The following is a 25,809-nucleotide window of genomic DNA, read 5'->3' as shown; positions in this document are numbered from 1 at the left end:
AGTTTGAACGATTTCGCGAGAAAAAATTACACATGAAATGTCTCTTAATACAGAAAAGAAGGGCGAGACTATTCCATCACATGTAAATACAATTGCTGTAAAATTTGCTAGAGTCCTTGTAATATATTGTCTCTAGATTTACTAAAAATAGAAGTTCTGTTCTTTATGAATAGTTCTACTTTAAGCAAAAGTTTTTGTGCCAGAAAAAAGGTAAATATTTAGAAAAAATTGTCTGATTCAGAAAAAAAAATTCTCATGGGGAGCGGAAAAATAGAGTTCCAAACGCTTTTCAGGAGTTTTATGTTTATCAAAACTGAAGGCCGAATTCAGAGTTCATGGGAACGCTGTGAGCTCTCTTCTGTTCCAAAAGTTATTGTTTTTGTTCAGGGGAGAACATCATATCAGACAGGCTTGCAAAGAATAGGTCTACATATTCAGGTGACAGTTCTACCAGGTTCGATAGTGCAGTAACCTGGCAGTTGTGAGAATGATTGCTATCATCGATGTTTGGATCAGCAATACTCACAGAAGGTCGTACCTGGGTGATGCTGCTTTCATTTCTTACTTCACTGTCACCACCTAGTCGTAGCGCAGGAGTCTCAACGAATGCCGTCATCAGGATTGGTAGCCGCTGGGGACAACACGATGCGTGAGCTGTTACAGGACTTAGCAAAGTATCGATATCCATTGGTACTGCTGATGGTAGTGCAAGACAGGTGTCTAACACGCATTCTTCTCCGCATAGCATACATCGAAGCACAGGTAAGATGCAGGTCTGCCATATAGGTCTGAATGAAAGAAACCAGGTCATGTTCAGATCTCTCAGCCGGGCCAATCCAAGGACCTTCGTTATGCGGTCCCGGTAGCGCATTGCTAGGATCGTTTCTTCCATCCTTGCCAGAGTCATGTCTGTGTATTGGCTTGCCATATCGGAGCAGAAGGGTAAAAAAAAAAATGCCTGCTACGAGTCCCAAAAGTAGTGGTAGGCCACCAAAGACTGAATGGACAAAATTGGGAATAATGCCCAGAATTGCTTTGAATGGTGTTAGCAGTCCCGAAAAAATAGTCTTAAATACATTCGAGATACCTACGGCATCCGACATATTTAGGATTTGGCTGAGCATTTCTGTGAAATGCACGGGCAATTTGTTGATAAAAGTTCATGTATCTCTGATGGTGTCCTTGCACCTTGGAGATCATACGTCTCTTTTGATGACGTGATGGGCACTGTTGTCTGCAAAAGCACAGACTTCATTCTGCTTAAAGTATCAATTCGTATAGAAGAGATTTTCAAAGGAGGCCAAATCAGTGTCTCGAAGTCTCCAGGGCCGTTTGGAAACAATGCTTGCATACAGCAAGCGACCATGGAAGTCACGCTTACGAGATATGCTTTCCCTTGCACCAAGCCACAACAGCTGAGATCCGTTATTAGAATGTAACTCCAGTTAGAAAGTTGCTTAAAGAAAGGCTCTATCTGTGTTGCAGGTGTGACGTGCTGGTGGCATGAAAGGTTGTTTGAAGTCCCTTCACAGGCCCCATGTAAATTAATACCTTGGCACAAAAGTATACCGCTTAGTGAATGTTTGCAATTTTCACCACTAAGAAATAAATTTTTGTTGTTGTCACTGTAGCATGTGTGTGTATATGGTAATTTCCATGATGACTTAATGTACCCTTTACCCAACCTTTCATACTGACCTGCCGGTATATACTCAAGGCAATTTTTAAAATGGAAAGTTGTTATCGGAATTGTGATAATCCCGTGTATTATCCATTCAATGACAGGTCTTTCTGACATTGTCAATGGTAATCTCTCAAGTTTTTCGATGCTCAGAATTGTATAGTCTGCTCCTTTCTGTGCCAAACTGATTTGTTTATCAGTGAGGTTAAAGATAGAAAACAATGACGTTGTGTTGATTAGACGCCATGGCACATAGCCCGAATGCAGATTTTGCAACGTCCAGCCTAGCTGTACAATAGAACGTAATTGGGACTGGCCATGTTGTAACATTAGCAAGTCTTTATTTATTATATCGATGGCAGATGATACAATACTGTCCAGTGAATATATTCTGGAGGACAGAGTCATTAACCCATTGTCCACAACAGAAAGTGATTTTTCCAAATTAATACGATCAATTTCTCGTATTTTTTCTGCTGTTTCAATTTTCATTACTTTCCATGCCTCGTTGTAAGCCGCATATACACTTGCCGCTATGAAACGTTTTTGACGCTGTTTGCGTGGTCCCATAATGAAATCACGCAAGTCAGCACCATCTTTAAGTAAAGATAAGTGTTGCTTAATTTCTGCCAGTGTGGATGATTCTAGCCATTCGAGGCAGAGTTTTCCTACACTGAATGTTGTTACTATCCCTGGATGTTGTCTCTGGGAGTATCTAGGGTCTGGTCTGGTCATTGTTAACCCCTGTGTTTTGTTCAGGAATCTATCTTGACAGTTATTAGTGTCTGTTGACCAGATTAACCACTTTTTCCAATCAGGATGTGTTCTGTTTAGATGTAAAATTTGGTATATGTCTATTTCAATATCTGTGGTAGTATTCTCAGGTATTGGTTTTGGAATAGACGGTTTGTTTAGGTCCTTAATCTTAGCTAGGCCAAGACAGGTTGTTTGGTGAATTATGCCATTTAAGAACATTATTTGTTCTGGGATCATGCAGGCTCGAAATAATGCTTCTAGGCCTTGTACCTGCCAATCTTTTGTACCCCAGATTGTTTTTGTTTCAATGTTGTTTTTCCAAAAATCAAAACCAAATGTAATCATTTTTTCATAAAATGCTTCTGAATATATCAATTTAGTATTTGTCAACATTGTTTTTGTCCCTGTCTTATCCAACAGTTTATAATAAAATGTTTCAGCATTACTTGTGTTAAACCCTGAGAAGTATTGGAATTTCTCATAAAACGATTTTGAACTGCTTTTGGGTGGTGTTGCACAATGTTCCCATTGGCTATATTTATAAACATTTCTAGGTTGAGCAGATTTATGTAAAAAGTGGTCTGCGTAACGTGAAAAACAGTACATCTGTTCATTATTAGATGAACCTTGTAAATAATCATGTTCTGTAAATTTTGCTGACAACACTAAATCCGACATCATATTATTTATACTTTCAAAATCCCAATCATCAGAGAATGTACTTGGTTTTACAAAGTCCCTTAATGAAACCTTGAACTAGTGAGGATATTTCAAGATCTCGACCGGGCCATATATTTCATAGTCAGTCTTGTCCCAAACTACCCCGCTGGGTATAGGAATGGCTGTGACATTCACTGATGATAGTTCTCTTTCCTCGATGTGAGATGACTTGTGTGGTTTTAGAACTAAGTTGATGTTCTGACTTGCTGTGTCCATTGAACTGTATTTTCCCTCAATGAATTTTCCTAAACAAAGAATCATGATGAGCCAAAGTAGCAGGAAAAATACACCTAGCCCAAACCAGAACTCTAACCATGGAGAAATAAGATAAGTTTCCTTGAGTTGATGAAAAAGTTCTGTTGCTTTTTCTTTAAAAGTCTTTATTTCTGGCGTTACTTCAGGGTCGCTTTGATCTTCTGAAAAGTTATCGAAATTGATGAAGTAGCCAGAGGCAGTTCTGTCGATTGTAGGAATAGTATTTCCCATTTGATTTTCATTAGCACATTCTGATGCCACATCATTGTAGACTGGTGTTTCATGACAAACTGATTCAATATGGGTTCCAAGAGGCACGAGTTCCATGGCTTTGTTGCATAGTCCTTCTTTGTGCACTGCAGGTTTATCAAATGTGGTTAGTCTTTCAGTTTGAACCTCTTGGATTGTTGCAAATTTGGGTATTCTGTTACTTCTTGGGAGTCCACTGGGCCTGCTATTTAATATAGGCCACATGATTGCGGTTTTACCAGGTCGATTGATACAACTCGGTTCTCCTTTTTACCAGCAAGGGGCGGTAGTACTACTGATCTTGTTCCGTTGATACTTAAGACAGGTACTGCTTTTCTGTAAGAAGGCCCAAATTCCTTCTTCACCGCTATTTTTTCCCTGACCAGAGCCCCAATCTTTGGAATCCAGACAGGTCTTGCTGGGACAGGTGGTGTGTCTTCAGTGGTTGTTGGCTGTTGTTTTAACTTTATGTTGCTCAGGCCTTTTCTTGTTTCATTTAAGTCCTGTAAAACAGCCAAACGATCTTTGATGTCAAAGTCTTTATTTTTATCTTTTACCACTGAAGCCTGACTATCAAGGTCCTGAACATACATTATAGTTCCGAACAATAGTTCGTACGGGCTGAAACCTTTTAGAGAATTTCTTGGCAAATTATTAAGACTACGTTGGACACTTGTTAAATGTTTGACCCACCCATCACCCGAACCTAATACCTTTTCTGTTATAGATTGCTTTATGTCTCAGTTTTTTCTTTCCACTACACTGTTTCCCTCAGGGTGAAATGGACAAGAGAATCACAATCCAATGCCCATGCTGGTCATGGCCTCCTTATAAGCTCGAGAGCTAAAAGCAGGACCCTGGTCAGAATGAAGCATGGCAATTGCGTATGTGCCGATAAAGACTTGCAGATCTTTTATAACAGTTTTGGCGTCAGCCGAGCGCTGGGGCCACATTTTTAAAGTGAATGTAGTCTTAAACAATTAATAGGACGCTGGATTGCATATGGACAGCATTATGCTATACTCATAGAAGGCCATGGCATTACTCAGCTTGACTCGTTACTGCGGTCTCTGTCGCAGTCCGGGCAGTTCTTTACATATTTATAGTGGTGCAGGCTCATCCCCGGCCACCAGTACCCTAATTGTAATTCAGTCAGAGATTCCTTCATCTGTTTGTGCCTTGGACCTTCACCCATGTGTGCGTCTGCTATTAATAACTTTCTCCGGTTCGTGTTTGGAATTACCCTATCCCCCACTCCAGGGATTCGAGCAAAAGTAACGGAGTTTGCATCAATTACATATGCATAATTGAGTGGATAGTTCACGGGTAGGGCTGCACAGTCGCCTTTTAAGGACGTTTTTACTGCCAGCATGGTTTCCCCGTCTATATATTTTCCTGAACGCTTTTTTGTGGCTACGGAAGCCGGTTTAGTTGCTTCCGCTGTGGCTGTATTAGCCAATAAATTCCCTGCAACGTGAACACCATCACGTTGATGACTCAGAGTGTGTATCACGTGAGTCTTTTGTAGTTCTTTCTGTAAAAGAACGACTTGTTTCCAAAGCATCTTATGCTTGATTGCGGCACCTGTGTCATCTTTGTACCCGTTTTCAACCCTATTCTGCAAGTATTCATTATAAGATTGAACGCAATAATATGAATCGCACACTATAAGTGTGGGGAATTCGCGATCGGTATTCTCAAGCGCCATCTTAAATGCTAGTATTTCAGCTCGCTGAGCTGTACAGTCTCCTAGAGATTGCGTTTCAGTGACCAGTGGTCTAAATTTTCCTTTGTGCCAACGACCTGTAACAATCGTGCACGCAGTACTATAAGCTTGTTTACCCCCAACTGCGGGTTGTGCTGATCCGTCTGTATATATGATACATTCATATTGTTCTAAAGGCAGGATTTCAATTGGCAGAGGACATTCGTATTCATATTGTAAAAATTCCTGTGTCTTTAGGTTAGGATAAAATTCATACACTACGTCTGTTGCAGCAAGAGAATTAACCCATTGGATCCATCTTGGATGCAGAGCTTTAGAATTTGGAATGCTCGCTTTCGTCACTGCTTCTAAAGCAGGTATAGGTGTAACGATTATTATTCGTTTACCTTGTGCTAGGGCCCTTTCTTTTGCTACAGCAGTCTGAACCGCAGTTAGAATTTTTTCTGTTGAACTAAATTTTATTTCAGCTTTTGTGTACAAATGTTATTTGTAAGCTATTGGTACCGTTTCTCCCTCATTAGAGGTCAGGTACGTGAATCCGCATCTTCCTGGGATGACTCGGATTACAAGGTTGCATGTGTTGTCACATGTTTCTAATTTTGTTTTTGCTAACATGTCTGTTTGCAGTGATGTCAAAATTTCTGTGTGTTTTTGAGTCCAGTTGATTGGTTTAAAATCAGGTTTAATTGATTCTTAGAGAGGTTTAATCCTCTCTGCGTAGTTTAGTATGTAAGTTCTTCCGAAATTCAGGAAGCCTAGAATCGATTGTAAGTTCTTCAGCATTTTGGTGCTTGGAGTACAGCGCACTTCTCTAAGAAGTTGTCCGCTAGGCTTTTTCCTTCACTTGATAATTCTTAACCTAAAAATAGTACTGTTAGATGGGCAATTCAAGACTTTTTAAAGTTGAATTTGTAACCCTCTGCTGCGAACCCAAGTATTATGGTGTTCACCCTTTTCAAGTGAGTCTCCAAGTCGTCGTCTGTGAGATAGATGTCATCGACATAAGATAATGCCTCATCATCATATATTTGTAGTAACTCTGTTACTCTGGCTGAAAATAATCCCGGGCTATTCTTGAACCCCTGTGGGAGCCTACAGAAATTTTTCTGTGACCCCATTATTGAGAAAGCGGTCAAGTACCTTGACAAAAGAACCCTTTAAAAATGTCTAATGTTGTTTTGTATTTTTTCCGAATTAGGGTATTCATCAGTGCCGCACTATGCGAGTTCTGTACCGCAAAGGTTTTGCAACACGTGTTAAGGTGTCTGTAGTCCAGGACTAGACAATATGAATTGTCTGGTTTGGAGACAGGAAACAAAGGATTGTTCATTTGAGAGGTGCATGTTTCAATCACCCCCTGGTATTCAAGTTGATCTAAAATCTCCCTGACCTGTTTTTTAGCTTCTTGCTTAATTGGATACTGCCTCTGTGCAGTAGGTTAACTTTTTAACTGGATTTTGTGAGGAGTAGAGTCCTCATCCCATCCTACATGATTTTTATATAATGCTGGTGCCTGGGCTACTGCCCATTTCCTTGTATATACATATTTAGTGAGAATTGGAATGTGATTTGAGAAGGCAGGCATAATAATTTCTTCGCCATGAGGGCACTCCCTGACAAACTCCGGGGGCCAATCTTTTTCAGCTAACAGGATGTCTTAGCCTTTTGAGAGATTATCCCAAAATAGACCCTTTATGTTCCTAGTCTTATCTCCCTCTATACGCAGTGTTATTTCGTATATCTTATGAGGTTCGCTAAATCAGGTGTATGCAGTTTCTACCTGAATGTATTCATTCGTTTACACTGTCTCCAGATGACTCATCAGGATCTTGCGAGCTATGCTGATTTCGGCTGCACTGCCTGGCATTGTCTGTGCCCACTCTCCGTTTTTCAGCTGTGTCCTCAGTATTCTCGGAATGTTCGATTACTCTAATACTGGCTACCTTCTTTCTTGGAAATTGTAACTTTTTACTTTGAGCAGGTTCCTTGTCTTTGGACTTGGTGTGCTCTCCTGGGTCTGACCGTCCTCTTCTTTCCGATTTCTGCGAAAAAGATCGAGAGGGACGTGTATCAATACTTTGATATCTATCAGGTTTTTTCAAGTTATCCCTATTTCTAAGGTTGTATCTTTTCTCAGAGTGCTCCCTCTGGGGAGACTGGTGTTCTCGAGTCGGAGTTCTTTCCCTCCGTCGAGGAGACCCTCCTCTCGGCTGGAAAACTTTTTCCTTGGGAGCGGACTGTTTATTTCCGTCCCAATTTCTCTTTGGAGTATTTTGATTATTTTTAATAAATAATTTTTCAGGATTTTTGAGTAGTTGTGGTTTTACAGGTTTCCCACCCAAACTATCTCTACCTAATTCTTCATAGCATTTTTCTATAATTCTGGCACGCTCAATTGGTTGATCTGTTATATCTGTTTCTTTCAATTTCTGGCGGATCGCCACAGATGCTGCTTCTCCTTTTATGTTGGCTAGTAATATAGCCGAGACCTTCTTGAAGTCTTTCAGTAATTTCATACCAAGAGTTAAAGCAGGTTCAGGACCATATTCATTCTGAATTTGTTTCAGCACATTTGGTATTACCGCCATGGACGGAACACCATGTGTTTTTGTGTAAATGGAAGCAAAGACTGTACCCCAAGTGTCACAGTCCTCCACGTGTGGTGCGACCCCCATTGGAAGGCAGATGGTCAGAATTCTGTGTTTCTCAATAGGGGTAGTATTCGGGAATACTGCCTCTATTTGAGTAATTTTCTGTGTTAACCAGAAAGGAACTTGTTCCCGTTTTATGGGTGTTTTTCCAAAACATGATTGTATGTTCTGTGGTGTGATTTTATTTGTGTTCCCCTGATGAGGGGTCAGCTGTGGAATATTAACAGCTGTTTGGACTGTTGCAGTCCTCATTACATATTGGACTAACTGTCTATGTATTTTAATCAGTAATTTTTGCTGTGCTAAAAGTTCTTCTTTTGACATTTTTTTCAATGTCCGGATGTGGTGTGTAGCTGGCTAGAACCGGCCACGTTGCTCCTGGTCTACCTAGTGGACCGAGCCTGGTAATGTGATCATTGTGTTTTAGGGCGCCTTTAAACCAGAGCAGGTGCTCTTGGTATTTTAATGGGATTTCAATCTCCTCGAAAGGCGCGTACTCATCCGGTGGTTCCTCTATTTTGTAATAGTGGAATTCGTGTGTTGTAGCGTTTGCCGCTGGAAAGTTTATCCATGAATAGAATACCTCTGTCTGCCGATATTCGTGTGCCTCTATCACGAAAATGACGGTACCGCCTCGTGAGGTCAGTCCATTTTCTATAAGTTTTAACGTTATAGTTTTTCTTATGTTGACCAGAATGATGATAGCATCCCGGTCAGTCTGTAGGAGACTTGTGTCTTCCTCTAGGAGTTGATTTGCTATTCTCAAAGCCTCCGTTTCTTCTGCACCTTCTACCATTCTACTGGAGAGGTTTTTGTTGCAGATCAGGTTTCAAGGAAACAAAGATTAGGTGCACAATATTTTGGAACACTGTATCCTTCAACGTTGAATAAACCAGAAGCTCTACATAGGAATCTCTTCCTACTAAGTTCAGGCGGATTTTAACCTTTCACCCACTCCAGACGTCTATTGGAGTATTTACGGGAGAAAGGGTCTGTGTGAAAAAGCACGACTGAGTTACTCTAATGTCTTGCGATAGTTTTATCGCCTTACCACACGTTGGGCGCCAAGTAGTGTAGTTCCTATTTTCCCTATAGGCCCTGCGCATTGGAATAACATAAACAGCAGTGTAGACGTAAGAGTGCGGTCTTCTAGGTCTCTACTGACTATGTTAGACTTAATTGGGTTTGTACCAGCTAGCTCAGAGGTCACTGGAAACTTTCTTGACTGAATAGGAAGTGATCAGTTTTCCAACAACCGCATTAACATGACAACTTTGCTCCTCAGAATAAGAGTCAATCTCTAGAGTCGTGTGAAACAATAGACAGCTATTTAACTCAGTCAGTTGTGCAGAATTACTTTCACCAGTATGCAGAGAATAGAGAGACGGGCGTTCTTCAATAAAAGATATTATTTATTGAGCAGTCTTTCTTCTCATGCAAGAGAAATGAATTGCCATAATTGCAAGACTTGTTATTATAAAAAGTGCGTACAGTAAAAGTAGTATTACGAAATAATACTGTAAAAGCATGGATATGGTTTCTTAGCCATAAGATAGTTAAAATGAATAAACTATATACATTCATTTATACATTTGGCTAACGTACTCAACTGGCGCTTCTAACTACGCCTACCCCAGTGTACCTGACCTAAGCCTAATACGTGGGAGGGAGTAAGTGAGTAGCAGTTTAAGTTAAGTTTGGTTTTCCCAAGGGTTTGCTTCAAGAATTCTCTCTAAGGGTTTAGTCAGCACCGTACCTCTGGAATAGAATGTTGGAGGTCTGGTATCTCCTCTCAGGACTCGATATTCCAGTCACCCGCAAGGGTAGGCTCGAAACGCCGGAGTTGGATTTTCTCGGCAGGAGAAAAGACAGCGTCTCTCTCAGCGCGTCAAGGAGGAGGGGCAGCGTCCGTGGGCTTCTCGCATCTGCTGGGCTTTCTGCAAGGGACAGCTGTTCTGCTCCTGTATTCACCACCACCGTCGTGTTTGCTTAAGGCAACGTCGGTATTATTTATACCTGAAAGGTGCAGAGTTTGACGTAAGTTTTTAGACATAAGACGTCAATAAAGATGTCACTAAGAACTGGTCGTTCTTACAGTGCTCGTTAGAGTTCTATTACTAATCAAAACAAAGCAAGCAGTTCTTTCCCAGGTTGCTGGAGGTTTGAGCTGTCGAAAGAACTCGGTGTGTTATCTAGGAATCTAAGGAAGAGGCTTCTGCTGTGTCATGTACAGTAATGAGCTGCAGAGACGAGTTACTGAAATATGTCTCTGATCGTTTATGCCGTTATAGGGATATCTATTGATTATAGCCGTATAGGGCCATGAGGTCATGATATTGATCGGGGTCCTAGATAGAACACAACAGCGTACTCAATGCAAGTCAATAGGAAAGTCGCAGTTGCAGTTTTTGAGACGAAGGAGCCTTCGCAGTGGACCCTGAAGAAACCTGTGGAAAATGGAGGGTTGGAGAGTCATCTCACCAGTGGGAACCTCAGGAACTAAGATACCTACACCAGGGAAGCCAGAGGCATAGGTGCAAATTGATGTCATAAACAATTGTAGACCACAATGGAGGACTCCAGAAAAGATGCCGCTGGCGAAGGAGAAAGGGTCCAGTGGAATCAAAGGATAGATTCTTGAAGAGGAGTACCAGCAAGCAGAGGAGACAGAGTTTATGCCACTCAGGAGTGAACAGGAGGCACGGAAGACCAATCACCACCGATGTTGGATGATGCAGGAGAGTTGACATGACCTTGTCGCTGCAGCTCTGAGGACCTGGTGACACTGTGGAAGACCAGGAGCTGTTCACGAGATGCCCCAAGTCAGAGGTCGAGGACCAGGGGGTCGGTGTCCAGGGGGAGCAGCAACAAGCCTTGGCAGCAGCAACAGACAGGGTAAACAAAAAAGCTGCTGCGTTGGGACCAGCAAGGTCCGAGGAACTCACCACATGCAGGAAAGTAAGAGCATAACCAAGCAAGAAGGGGAGCCCACTGAAGCCAAAGAAGACCCTCAAGAGGACCCACAGGCCGAAGGCACAGGGGTTGCAAGAGGACCTCGAGCAGCTCACGAAAATGCAGGCCCACGGTGCAGAGGGTGTGGTGAGGATAAAGATCTTTGAAGCAAGAGATGTTGCAGGATGGAGCTTCTTGTAGCCCGAAGATCTCTGGAGGACAGAGTCGACAATCCTTGGCAACGTCAAGTCAACACAGAGCACAGGGGTTCTGTTCCAGCAGTTCTGACGAGGGATAATAGCCTCAAACTTCCTAAGAAGACAGTGCAGGCAGCGAGGGAGTTGCAGAACCACAATCTGTGTTGCTAAGCACTTCAAAGTCCGTGGAATGTCACGAGCAGTAGACTGGTCGATTTAGTTGCCATGTCTGCAGATGCAAGGGAATGACTCCTTCACTCCAAGAGAGATTCCTTCAGGTGTCTTTGAAGCCCACAGGCCTGGAGAAGAACTTGGATGCAGCACAGGCAACGCAAAAGACTGGCAGGACGATAAGACCAGGAGCAACAGGAGTCTTCCTTGGTGCACTCTCAGGTCCTAGATGAAGTTCAAAGTGCCCTGATGACAGAAGCTGAAGTGGGTACACATCTGAATCTTGTCCCATGAAGAATCTGAAGAGCCACCCACAGGTAAGCCCTTAAGTACCCTAGGAAAAGGGTTGGGACAACTCAGGATACCTCCAAAGAAAGGGGCTGGACAGAGGGGAGGTTACCCCCATGTCCTTTGCCCAGTTTCACGCCAGAGCGGGAGGCAATGGTTCCCTGAACTGTTTCCAACTGGAGTATTCAAGGAAGGCTCCAAATCTGCAGGTCAGAGCAGGCAGGTAGCACTGACAAGCGCCCATACCCCAGCACAATTCACTAAGTACTGTCTGGGCGGTGGTCACACATCCCTGTAACAGGAAACCTATTGTTCTACCTACACCTGCTCGAGCTCAGCTCAATAGCTAGAGGACAGATTTGTTTGTGTGTGGTCGGCAGCAACACTAGCTTGCTATTATACCCTGAAAGCCCCAGAGTACATGGAATCCTGTATTGAACACTGGAATCGGTGTTGGGGTAGGATTCCAACATGGTTGATACCAAACATGACCGGTTTTGGTGCCACCAATATATAGTTATAATCAAAAGAAGATGCCCGTGCTGCTATCTAATTAATTGCCCTATTTTTTGCTAAACTTAAGAAATAGAACAAATGTTTATTTCGATCAAACAGTATCGTTTTTTTATTTTATTTTAATTTCAGTCATTTATTCATTTTTTTGTTTGGAAACTTAAATTTGACCAAGTTTATCTTTTAAGACCTTATGTACAAAAAAACATAGAATAACATATATTCGAATGTCTATTTACAATCAGAAAATCAGAAACTACATATCAACGTGATCTCATTCAAACAGTCAGTCAAACCACTTTCACACAACAATATATACAAAATATATACAGACAGACAAAACAGAAAAAACAGAAAACATATAAATGATTTCCAAATTGTAATCTGATAAATTACAATAAAGCCATGAGTATTTCTTATATTTTACAATAACCTATTGATATTTTTACAATTTGTGGTTCTTTTAAGGCTTATAGAGTCTACGCGTTTCGAACTCATGTGATTATTGAGTTCTCATCAGGACCATAGTCTGTAAAAGAGAAAAGAAAAAATTGTGGTTTTAACGTTCTCTCTAATACTACCCTGCCCTTTCCTACTGCGAGCCACTGCATCTTACCTCTCAATCAATTCGAAACCAGAAGGGGTGCGGATGTCTCCGTTGATAAAACAACCATCTGTTGTGAAAACATATATAGCAATTGATCAGCTGCCAATTTTAGTAGTCAACATGAGCCATTCAGTCATACACTCCTGCTTAGGCTTACTTGGTGTTTGGAAAAACGGAACCAGCGTGTGTTTTGGAAATCCGAGTGTTGGCTTCTGTGCTCTGCAAGGTAAAATGCGAAGGAGGAAAATCAGTCCTCCAATTCACAGTGGGTCGCGATTGGGCACTTGAAGACAACGCAACAGTGTTTACCTTAGATCGGGAAGTCGGACTTGTATTACTGAAGTGTCTAGCCTGCACCGGTGAATCTGAAAGGAAATATTAATGTTCCCGTTAGACACAGACAGCGGGACGAGCCTGGCAGGTTTCTATGTCGGGTATTACGGTATATCGAGCGCTTGCTCTTACCTTCGTTTGGCGTGGCAATGTACAGCGGTCTTCTTCGTGAGTTTTGGTTGGCGTCCTCGTTCGCGGATGCTTCCGGGTCCGCAAAGGATCATGGGGCATGTAGTTTGGTCTGCTTCCGTGGTTTAAATACCATGTAGCGCGATAAAATCGACAGGCTGTGTTTGCCAGAAACTGGGGTTTGTCAATTGAAATGTTGTATTTATGGTGAAATATCAATGATTATAATTGAAGAATCTTAGGTTAGCCACTACAAACATAATTCAGAAGTTTGTTTACCAAAATAGATATCTTGAAGTTTCATCTGATGAATTCTGGTACTTGTAGTGTGTGCCTGTTGCACGTCTGCTGATTATCACATGTACCATGATACAAAGTATTGGTTTATACGAATGATCAAGAGTGAGTCAAACCACGGCCTTTTCTATCCCGAATACCTTGTGATGGTATTGTGGTTGCCCTTGTCGTATGGAAGCTCTATTCCTGTCACATGCCTAGTGGCATCAGAGCTGTCATTCAGGCTCAAGTATGTATGTTTGTATTAGTTTGGAAGTGTGGCAGACGTCAGCTCTCAGCTCTAGCGGATGTAGTCAATTGATGGTACAGAAGTTGGCATCTCATTTCACCCTGAAAATGCTATATTGAGAATTAATGGTTCAGAGTTTGAACATTTCTGACATCTCATTCAATCCTGATAATGCTGTATTGAATTTGACAATTAACATCGCGTCCATTCTTGTTAGTTTTGCATCAAGATCTCCACCTCTGGCATAATTTTCCACTTTTGCGATAACTGTCCAAATTAGGTCGTTCTCTTTATGTTGTTTTTCTCGCCAATGGTTGACTAGGGGTGCTGTTGCCACATTGTTACGGATTCTTGATTTGTGTTGTTGTATTCGAAGACGAACTTCTTGATTGCCAAATTACATGGGCATACAATTCCATACACCACGTAGCACGATTTACAATTCGAAAAGCTGTCATGTTTCCAACTAATTTGACTGTGTGTGAACACTGCTCCTTCCTTCGTGGTATCACAACATGTACATGTTCCACATCTATGGTGTCCCTGAATTGGTGGTAAACTTAACATGGTCCGTAGGTTTGGATTTTTTCTTTGTGGTAATGCAGCTCTAACCAATTGATTGGCAACACTATGATTCTTTCTGAAAGCAAAAAGTGGTTCATTTTTGAAGGTCTGATCTAAATTGCGTAACAAATGGCAGTTTTGTTTCACTACCTTCTTCAAGGCGTTTGAGTTGGGACAAAAAGTGGATACAAAAACCATCCTGTCTGTATCTTTTTTTGCTCTTCTCTCTAAGAGAGTGTCACGTGGAGTCCACCATGCTCGTTTTGATGACTTTTTTAGTAATTTTTTCGGGTACCCACGTTGTAGTAAATTAGCTGTAAGATTGTTCGCATGTCTCCAATATTCCTCTTTGCATTGGCAATTGCGTCTAATCCTTAAATATTGTCCATATGGGAGGTTGTCTTTAAGGCTGCGTGGATGATTGCTTCGAAAGTGCAAAGCCCTGTTTCGATCTGTAGTTTTTTTGTGAAGTGTTGTTATCAAACCACCTTCAGAGGGGTAAACTTCTACAACAAGAAATGGCATTTTATCCATTGAATGTTCCATACTGAATTTTATTGTTGGTACTCTGTTGTTGATCCAATCGTGGAATCTTTTGAGTTCGTCCTCCGGTCCAGACCAGATGAAAAAAATATCGTCTATATAATGATACCAATGGGATATCCATTGTACATAAGGGTTGTTATTATAGACGAATGCCTCCTCATATTTTGCCATGAAAAACACAGCTAGTTCAGGGGCAAATGGGCATCCCATCACCACGCCCCCTACTTGGAAGAAAAATTCTCCATCAAAGTTGAAATAATTCTTTTTCAGGGTGAATTCTGCGAGTTTTAAGATGAATTCAGTTGGTATTTTGTGTGGTCTCTGTCTCTCTTCAAGGAATGCCTCCAGAACATAAATACCTTCATCTTGCGGGATTTGGGTGTATAGTGAGGTTATGTCCATTGTGACCATTAACTGGGAGTTTTTGTCGAACTTAATTGTCATGAGCTTATTGATGAAATCCGTGGTGTCTTGTATATAGGATTTAACTTCAAGCAGAAATGGTTTCAAAGAGAAATCTACAAACTTAGAAACTGGTTCCAATAGGGATTCACAACCGGACACTATTGGGCGTCCTGGGGGTGTTTTTTCGTTTTTATGTATTTTAGGCAATACGTAAAATAGGGGTATCCTGGGATGTTTTATTTTTAAGTATTCACTCTCTTTTTTGCCTAGGAATCCTTGTTCAAAACCCTCGTCAATAATTTTGCCTAGTTCGTTTTTTAGTTCCAATGTAGGATCTTTGTTGACTTTCCGATAACAGGTTTCTTCATTGAGTTGTCTTCTTACTTCATTTGTATATAATTCTTTGTCCCAAATGACAATGGATCCACCTTTATCAAGCTGCTTTATAATGACCGAGGTGTCTGATTTGAGATTAGTTAAAGCCTGTGACTCTTCTTTAGATAGATTATATTTAATGCATTTTTTCTTTGTCTCCATTTCCGTCACAGCTGAAAGTATAGTCAGTTCGAATGTGACCACTTCCTTCGGTACTTTACTTGTTGGCGCACAGAAGGATGATTTATTCAGTAGTCCCGTCGTTTCTAGCATGGGTTGGTAAATATGCTCGGCAAAGAACGTGTAAGTCTTATTTTTCTACAGAATTCAATGACCTCTGTCTTGAGTTTAACAAAATCTGTAAGTCTAGTTGGGACAAATGTTAATCCTTTTCTTAAGATCCTTTCTTCTTCAAGTGTCAGAGTTCTGTTTGACAGATTGAATATTGGTGAGGGAACTAGTTCTTGTAATTGTGTCGTCTTGTCGACATCTTCCATGGTTGGGGGGCAAATCGTGTTTTTCCGCGTGGTTTTGTTTGGCCCCTGCCTAAAAAAGCTCCCTGATGTTGCTGTTGGAATCCTTGATTTTGTTGGAATCCTCCTCTTCTATTCTTATTTCTTCTGGGTGTCGGATCGTCTCCGTCACTCCCACTTCCAGATGATGACGTATCAGAAAAGGTTATAAATTTGTTAAATGACCTTCCTTGGTACTCTTGTAAAAGTTTCCTAGAGTCAGGTTTCGTGTAGAAGTCTGATTGGAGAAAAGCGTATACTTTTTCTAGGTTGAAGTTCTTTTATCTTTCTCAAATTGTACTGTCTTTTGATTGATTGTGTAATCCTTAAATTCACCAATATCTTTCTGAACTTTTTCTAACAACGATTTAGCATCTGTGATTAACTGGTTTGTAGAAATCGCCGTTTCAAGAGCCTCAATTTCTTCCAATTGTGTCTTCGAAAGTCTTTGGGCTGTTTCGATTGTTAGCACCATTAGGTCGTGGCTACATTTCGCCTCGATGTAACTATATCCCTTTTTATATATGGGGTCTTCTGTAAAAATTACAGGAACATTTTTAATCTGTAGTCCTCCTGGAATCGTTCCACCTCTCAAATGTTGAAGCAAAAAATGACCATGCAGGTCAGTACGAATTTGTTTTTTCTTTAAGCGTGTTAACTTGTCTATTTCGTTCTGATTTTGGGCGCAGACGCTCAAAGATGCAGAAGCGAATAGGGGTGGGGCAGCGAGCAAATTTTTTATATGTTCCTCACTATACGCAAATGTTTCATTTTCACTCATACTCACAACAACTTTCTTCACACAAGGTCAATCTACCACATAGACAACCACAGACGCAGAACCTGTAGTTCTGCTCAGTGGTGGACAACAAAAGCACAATCCTACTTATTCTTATCCTCTTCGGAAGACAAAGGACCACACAGGCGGCCTGCTAATACAACCTACAACAACACCACTGGGTTTGGGCTCCCAACAGCACAGCTTGCCACAAGCTAGTAATAAACAAAAGAAGATGCCCGTGCTACTATCTAATTAATTGCCCTATTTTTGGCTAAACATAAGAAATAGAACAAATGTTTATTTCGATCAAACAGTATCGTTTTTTTATTTTATTTTAATTTCAGTCATTTATTCATTTTTTCTCTTTTACAGACTATGGTCCTGATGAGAACTCAATAATCACATGAGTTTGAAACGCGTAGTCTCTATAAGCCTTAAAAGAACCACAAATTGTAAAAATATCAACAGGTTTTTGTAAAATATAAGAAATACTCATGGCTTTATTGTAATTTATCAGATTACAATTTGGAAATAATTTATGTTTTCTGTTTTGTCTGTCTGTATATATTTTGTATATATTGCGGTGTGAAAGTGGTTTGACTGACTGTTTGAATGAGATCACGTTAATATGTATTTTCTGATTTTCTGATTGTAAATAGACATTCGAATATATGTTATTCTATTTTTTTTGCACATAAGGTCTTTAAAGATAAACTTGGTCAAATTTAATTTTCCAAACAAAAAAATGGATAAATGACTGAAATTAAAATAAAATAAAAAAACTATACTGTTTGATCGAAATAAACATTTGTTCTATTTCTTATGTTTAGCCAAAAATAGGGCAATTAATTAGATAGCAGCACGGGCATCTTCTTTTGTTTATTACTAGCTTGTGGCAAGCTGTGCTGTTGGGAGCCCAAACCCAGTGGTGTTGTTTTAGGTTAACCAATATATAGTTAGACATCTCGTAATTCACTTGATGTCCACTAAATGTTTTAAATGGCTGACCTCACTTACAAAGCCTGGAGAATCGACTCCCGGGTTTGCAGGGGATGTCTTGCTCATGCAGGGCACCCTCACTTTTATAACCTAGCACCCTGCCTTCAGGATTGAAAGGCCTCCCTTAGGGGTGACTTATAGGTTTTAAGTGCAGTGACCTCAGATATAAGGAAACATATATCTGTTTTGAGTGGTCCTAGCAGCAGGTCACACAGGCTGCAAAGGCAGGCCTATAGTCACAGTTTGAGTGATCTCTCATGTGTGGCATAATACATGCTGAAGCCCATGGGAGACCCCTTGTGTAACTATGCCATTGGCCCCTTGGTACCATGTACTAGGGACTTAGAAGGGTAAACTAGTAGCCAATTGGGAAGGTACCAAAGTACTTACCAAGGTCAAACTTAGGGAGAGAGCACAGTGACTGGGGCTCTGATTAGCAGGATCCCAGTCAGATTAGTCAGAAAACAATATAACACCAGCAAAATGTGGGGCTTACCATGAAAGCAGATCCTAGTTCCCTACATTGTTTTTTCTCTCTATTGAACTCCATAAAAATATGTTGAGGAACAATATGTGCTGGTCCCCAAAAATGTGTGCCAGTAGGTCTCATTGGCAACCACCTGCATAAATTAAGCGCTGGGTGCCAGCCACAGATATACAGATGTATGTGATTCTACATTCCTGTTTAGTTTATTCTTAGACTTTGGAGGACTCATGTGAACCATGAATGCATACCCACAATACATAATATGCAAACATTGCTCAATGGTAGAGGAGCCAAGGAGAAACAATGAGATAGTATAACAACAACAAAAAGAAAATCTATTGTTAGATAGTGGATCCGACATGGATGTTCTTTTCATTGAGTGAAATTCTAACAATTTTGGAAAAGAGAAAGAAGGTAGATAATGAGTGAGATTTGTTATTACCTCTTTGGTCAAAAAACTCCATTGACTTTTTCCCTGAGCGGGCAATGTGGCGTGGAATACTGCCTAGCAGTGCTATCATTTGAGCAATGTGATCTAAAAAATAAAGAGTGGAAAGAAAATTACCTCTAAAGGATATATCATATACACCTGGAGAAAGAGCAATAAACTAAGAACTAGTCCTTGTGTTTGTCATTAACTCACCTCTCACTATGCCTGCCGTCCAGATCACTCCGGTACATGTAACCAATGAACTAATGTGTACTTAAGTTCACATTTCACTGAAGCTATAGATCTGACATTACATACTAAGCTGTGCTTCTCACTGAATGTGTCTCAGAAGACAGCACACTAAGGGGCACTCCATCTTATTGTTCCCTCACTCTTCCCTGATCTATGGAACCTCTCTCGCACCCAGCCTGACACTAAAGTTTACTCTTGTTTGGTGTGTTTCGATTCCAAGAAAAAAATTGGTCTATTTATATTCTATTTTTGCATTTTCTGTATCGAAGTTGAGGTTATATTAAGCTGGTCATTTTCAAAATTTTGAAATTTTCGCTTTTTATCTGTTCTACTTCTCACAAAACAGCCCCCCTTGCAATAATCCTCAGTGAATGCTTCTAATTGTTTTTTTTTGCCAGGTGCTCAACAACATTCTCACCAACTTTCTAACCTCAGCGACTCTGATAATCTTCTTATTTAACTGGCTAATTTGTAGGCACAAGAAGCAAAACTGATGCCACTATTTCATCAAGGATAAAAAAGAAAGGAGTGGATTTTAGGCAACGGTACATACATACCTATTTCCTGAGATATATGCTCAACAGGTTTGAGTTTAAACAAGCAATGACCTGTAGCCAATTCGAATGCCTGGAAACAGAGTAAGTAGGTAATCAATCAAAGAAATAGATGGTGGTAGCATATGTTCAAAACATGTTTACGTCTAGTGGAGAGTTAACGGTTAGTAGACTATCTGCAGAACAGATTAAAATTGACAAAGTCCTCCTAGGCTGAATCCATAATTAATTAAGACTGCCATGAAAAATGCTTACCGTACAGGCTGTGCTCCAGATATCTGCTGAGGTGTGGTAGCTTGATCGAATAATTACCTCTAGCGAGCGATAGGGCATTGTCTGAATTGCCTCGGAGTAGTGCTCATGCTGGAAAAGACGTAACAGGTGCTTTAAGTTCCAGTAACCATGTGTGGTGGCCAATTTGCAGCAAACATAAAAAACATTATGTGTGACAGATACAACTATCCATTTTCAGGTATAAATAGTTGTTTTTGCTATAAACATACGCAAAATCATATATGAACATGTTAACTGCCTCTACTAGCGTCTTTTCTGGTAGAGACTGTAAACACAGCTTTCTAAACTTGTGAATTTCCCCAGGTGCTAGACTGGATCCGCAAAACTTTTCAGCAAATCCCTCATGAGACAACAGATGGTGTTGTGCAGCTCTGAGTCAGATCTGTCCACTCTGGATAGGATGTACGAGCCCCCATACATCGGTCATCTGTGCGCTGGTGTCAGTTTCTTTCTGATCACTCTTAGCACTGTTGGATGTGGAGCAATGGAAGTCAGATTGTGCAGTGTGCAGTTCTTTAGATATGGCAACTTATTAGTGGACAGCATCACTCCAGTCCACATAACGGGTAGGTGGGAGAGAGGGTTGATGAGGAATCTGCGGTGAGTCTCTACTGGAATAGGCTTTACTGAAGGTAAGTAACTTGTTGTTCTGAAAAATACTTTTTCACCACAGATTCAGCACCTTTTGAATAGATAGCAAAGACGTACACCTCCTCTGGTGGTGGGTCTGTGGATTGGCTCAGGCCAGGTAGTCCTGCAAGAAAAATCAGTCAAAGTCCCTGTCCCACTGTGCCTGCAATCCAGGCAGTAATATGTCATGAACATGTCGAGAAACAGCCATGTTGCAACCTGAAAAATATCAAGAAATAGCACACTGAGCTAGCACAATGGTAGCAACTTTCGCTTTCGTGGAGAGAGCGTGCAAGCCTTCTGGGGGCTATTTCTTGGCCAGCCCACAGCAAATCTTGATGCATAACACAATCCAACATTGAAATGGTCTCTTGTGCACCACTCTGTCTTTCTTAGCCCCACAAAAACTTCCAAAAAGTTGATCAGTAGTCTCTAGTTCGGTCTACATAGAGGCTATGTGCTCTTTTAGGATCAAGGCAGTGAAGGAAGCCGTTATACTTCCTTGGGGGATTGAGGCGATGCAAAGAAAGCAGACCAGGTGATGGTTTGCCCTATGTGAAAGGGCATGACTACCCTCTGCAGGAATGCTGCTTTTGTCCAGAGAACTAATTTGTCCAGGAAGAAATTATGAAATTACAGGAAAAGCCTGAAGTTCACTCACATGCCAGCGATGAGTATGCCAACTTAATTGTTAGAAGGCAATGTGAACAACTGAGCATGGGTTTGAAAGGAGTGCACTTGAGTGAGGGCCACATTAAGGTCCCCTGCAGCATCACAAACCATGTTGGCGGGAACATATGGGCCACTCCCTTCAAAAAAGGCATCTCAGGAGGTGATCTGAAAAGGAATGGCTGATCTGGTAAAAGTAGGAAGGCCGAAAGGGCCAAAATGTATCCTTTAACTGTTACCACAGCAAGGTCTTGCTGGGATAGTGGCAAACAAAACAGGTGGCAGATGACTACACATTTAGAGGTTGGATGTATCGAGAGGAACACCAAGCAAGACATTTCTCTCAACGTCCTTTAAAGACAGATTTTGTGACAGAATGCTCGGTTGCCCAGATGAAACCAACTACTTTGGGAGGAAGGCTGAAAGGAAGACTGAAAGCCATCAGTTGTCATCGCTCATCATCCTCTAATGGAGGTGTAGGCTGAACAGGCTTAGGTGCAAAACTCCCCACTGCGGCTGCGATAGGACGTCCTCTTGAAGAGGCAGCCAGATCGGAGGAGAAATGCTCATGGCCAAGAAGTTTAGGGTACCAAACTCCCCTTGTTAAATCTGGAGTCACGAGGATGTCTTGGGCCCAGCCTCTCTCGATCTTTTTCAGTACTCTAGGCAGAATAGGAAGGAGTTGAAAGGCGTATAGGAGTCCAGAACCCCAGTGCTTGTGGAAGGCATCTCCAAGAGAGGACTGCCTTGGGAACTCCGATGCACAATTGCCCATTCGGGAGACATCCTTTACAACACAGGCATTACGATGCAATGCCTTTACAACACAACTGTTACAACGCAGACACCATTACATCGCATGCCATTACAACGCATATACTATTACAACGCAAGCCATTACAATGTATACTATTACAATGCATGCTTTGTAAGTATAGGAAGTGTTTGTTTGGTAGTTGTATTAATTTTTAATTAATATTCAGGTATCATAATGTATATTACTTTATATTTTTTATGTGTTTAAAATATTTAATATGTTAAAAACGGTTGTTATTGATTATTTTAATACTCATGTATTACATTTAATACTAAAGTAATTTTAATATGTCTTTAAATTATGCAATAGGTAAAAAAGAGTTTGTTAATGTTTATTTTAATACTCAGGTATTAAATGTGATGATAAAGTAAATTTAATATGTGTTACAAATAATAATTACGATTTTAAAAAAGGGGGTCATTGTTTATTTTAATACTTAGGTTTTCAATTAAACATTCAAGTATTTTTATAATAAAAATTTGAAATTAATTTATAAGTATACAAAAGGGTGAATGTTTAATAAATATTTAAAAATGTTACTAAATTATTGTGCAAATTATTTTAAAAAATTGGTTCATAAATACATACTAAGTATTGTGATATAATAATATTATCAGAGAGAATAGATTAATCTTAAAAATGTGAAAAAAATGAGTAATTTTTAGAAGATTTAATGTAATACTCGGGTATTAAAATAAGTAATGGAGTATTTTTATACTTAATAAAATAATTGATATATATTAATATTATCATGAGGTAGTGTATTATATTATTAAAAATAGATTCACAAATATTTTTGTGGATATTAAATAAAATATATATCTATTAAATTTAAAACTAGTGTTTGTTAAAAAAAAACTGTTTACTATTAATTGGAGAATAAATGGAAGGATTACATTAAATTAACAATTAAATTGAAGAAATATTGTTTGTTGAATTTTAAAATAGTACACAGGTAATACAATTAATGGAGTATATATTTACAAAAAACATTAAACTGAAAATTGTGTGAAAATAGTACTGATAATGTGAATATAAATTTGGTAAGGAATTAATATTAAAAGTTACAATAATTTTAGGAATTTAATATTAAATTTAGGGGCTGATTCTGATGCGGGTTGGAAATGCTTCCCGACCAAATCAGGTTGGAAATGGTTGCCGACCCACTCAGATCGGGACAGTCCGACTGACGGAGTACGATGCATCCGGATGCTTACCGATACGATTTGGTTCTACTCCCATTGACTTCAATGGGAGCATATGTTCCTAACCGCATCATAATTGGGCCCTCGCCGGTAAGACATGTTCCCGATCCGATTTGGAAGGAGCAAATGCTGTTAGGTGGCCTTCCTAACTGCATCAGAATCAGGCTCTAGGTGGATATGCTTTCCTAACCGCATTAGAATCAGGCAGGAGGTATTTGATAATTAAAGACTATTTATAAAGTTGAAAAAAATTATAAAAAAGAGACATTATTTAGCAAATAATTTAAGAAATATTGTCTAATATTTATACTAATTTATTATAATATAACACGAAGAAAGAACTACAAGTAATTAATCAATAAAAACATTGTATTAACATTTTTAATGCTGTTTTATTATTCAAAAAAATTTGAAAAAATATTCATAAAATTGTTTAAATACTTAAATAATTGACAAAAATAAATTAGTAATTTATTATGTACATTTACGTGTTTAACACATTTTTTCAACATATTCCCACGCTTTTCCATTCAAGTCAATGGGAGAAAATGTAATTTTTTCATTTTTACAGAAAGACATGGCGTTGCCGCGTAATTAAAGTACATAGGGGTTGATTAGGATGGCAGTCGGAAAACCATTCCGACAGCCATGGTAGCGGAAGTGAATCATCTGCAGCCACCGCGGGAAAATCGGCAGTAGGATTAGGCTCAACCGCCAGAAAAATCCAACCGTGGTGGAACGATGCCACAAAAGACCGCCGGTAGCCGGCGGAGCAGGTGAAAATCCATTCGTGGCGGTCGGATTCGTGGCGGAGAAACCCAAACCTGCACCAAGGCCAGCGGATTGACAGCACGCACAATTAGATACCATTGAGGTGACAAACCAAGGCTACCGAGTGTACACATCAAACTAGCTCAGCCCCCAAAAACACCCAACACACCCCAAGGGCACACCCCATGGCAACTAACAAAATACCAATCCCAGGACAACCCACACAACACACCTGACAGCAATACTCCATTTTGACACACCGAAATAGCTGAGTATAAAACCAGCCCTTTCCCTGACCAGAATCCTTTGCAATACTCCAGCCCTGAAGGAACTACACCCTACAGCACAAAGAAGAGGCAAACCAGGACACATCTCACCAGAACAACAACAACACACACACACACACTACTTACATCAGCCTCACTACCCTCACACCTGCACCTCAAACCATTTGCACATCACACACCATGGCACAAAAGAAAATGCCCAAATTCTTTAACAATGAGTTGTCAGTCATGGTAGATGAGATAATCAGAGTAGAACCACAATTGTTTGGTAACCTGGTCCAACAGACACCATTAGCCACCAGAGCACAAATGTGGGGAAGGATAGTCAGCAAAGTCAATGCAGTAGAGACCACCCAGTGCACCAAGGAGATCATGAACCAGTGGCATGACCTCAAGCGGCAGGTGAAAGAGAAGAACAACAAGAACCATCAGCTGGCTCAGAAGACTGGCGAGTGCCCTCCCATTCCACCAAGAACATTCACTGCATAGGAGGAGAAGGTGCTTGCCATACTGCATCCAGAGAGTCTCACAGGAATAGCCGGGGGATTGCGGCTGGTAAGTAGAAACAAACATCTACCATCACACTGCTATGTACAGTCTTGCACAACTACAAAGCTACACCTCCTAGGCCTCCTGTACACCACACACTCCCCAACACATGTCTCACAAATTCAACATTCACTCTCTCTCATTCACCCCAAAGGTATTTCGCAACATGCCCTGGGTTGCATGTGTACAGGCAGCCAGCACTACAACTCCCACCAGGCCCCCTGTCCCATAGCTGAGCAGGATGGAACACTCCCCCCCACTCAAGAGCCATGTGTAACCATTCCCTCCCTCTGCTCCACAGGGAGCCAGCAATCTTAACAAGGAGGAGTGTCTGTAGATAGGCAGCCAGTACCATAAATCCCACCAGGCACACATGTCCCATAGCTGAGCAGGATGGAACACTTCCACTCCACCCAGAGGCATGTGGGAGCCATTGCATTTCAACAACCAAACTCATAGGTAGGTAGCCTCTTAAGAGGGAGGGGTGTTGGTGGGTGGGAAGACTGCACTACAACTCTTACCAGGCCCCTTTGTCCCACAGCTTAGCAGAATGGAGCACTCCCCAGACCCCCAACCATGAGGCAGCTATTGCAGTGCTCCCAACAAACTCACAGGTAGGTAGCCATCTTAACAGGGAGGGGTATCTGTGGATAGGCAGCCAGCACTATAACTCCCACCAGGCACCCCTGTCCCACAGCTGAGCAGGATGGGGAACTTCCACCCCACCCAGAAGCATGTGGCAGCCATAGTATTTCAACAACCAAACTTACAGGTAGGTAGCCCTCTCAACAGGGAGGGGTGTTTGCTCACATCAAACTTACAGGTAGGTAGCCATCTTAACAGGAAGGGTGTTAGTGGGTGGCAAGCCAGCACTACAACTCCCACCAGGCCCTCATGTCCCACAGCTCAGCAAGATGGAGCACTCCCC

General features: G+C 40.9%; 1 protein-coding gene across 1 annotated transcript in view; it reads right to left on the bottom strand.

The window, feature by feature from the left end:
* Positions 1 to 25,809, bottom strand: part of LOC147712426 (uncharacterized) — a 1,115,452-nt gene that overhangs the window by 214,100 nt on the left and 875,543 nt on the right. Inside the window, exons 12-14 of the mRNA XM_086919651.1 lie at positions 19,915 to 20,022; positions 19,663 to 19,732; positions 18,866 to 18,958 (exon numbers count right to left, since the gene is read on the bottom strand). Of these exons, the coding sequence (XP_086775777.1) occupies positions 18,866 to 18,958; positions 19,663 to 19,732; positions 19,915 to 20,022 (271 nt within the window). The remainder of the gene's footprint in view (positions 1 to 18,865; positions 18,959 to 19,662; positions 19,733 to 19,914; positions 20,023 to 25,809) is intronic.

This window comes from Lissotriton vulgaris, chromosome 5 (genome assembly GCF_964263255.1).
Source record: "Lissotriton vulgaris chromosome 5, aLisVul1.2, whole genome shotgun sequence".
Classification (NCBI taxonomy): Eukaryota; Metazoa; Chordata; class Amphibia; order Caudata; family Salamandridae; genus Lissotriton; species Lissotriton vulgaris.
This window is presented reverse-complemented; position numbering and strand designations above follow the sequence as displayed.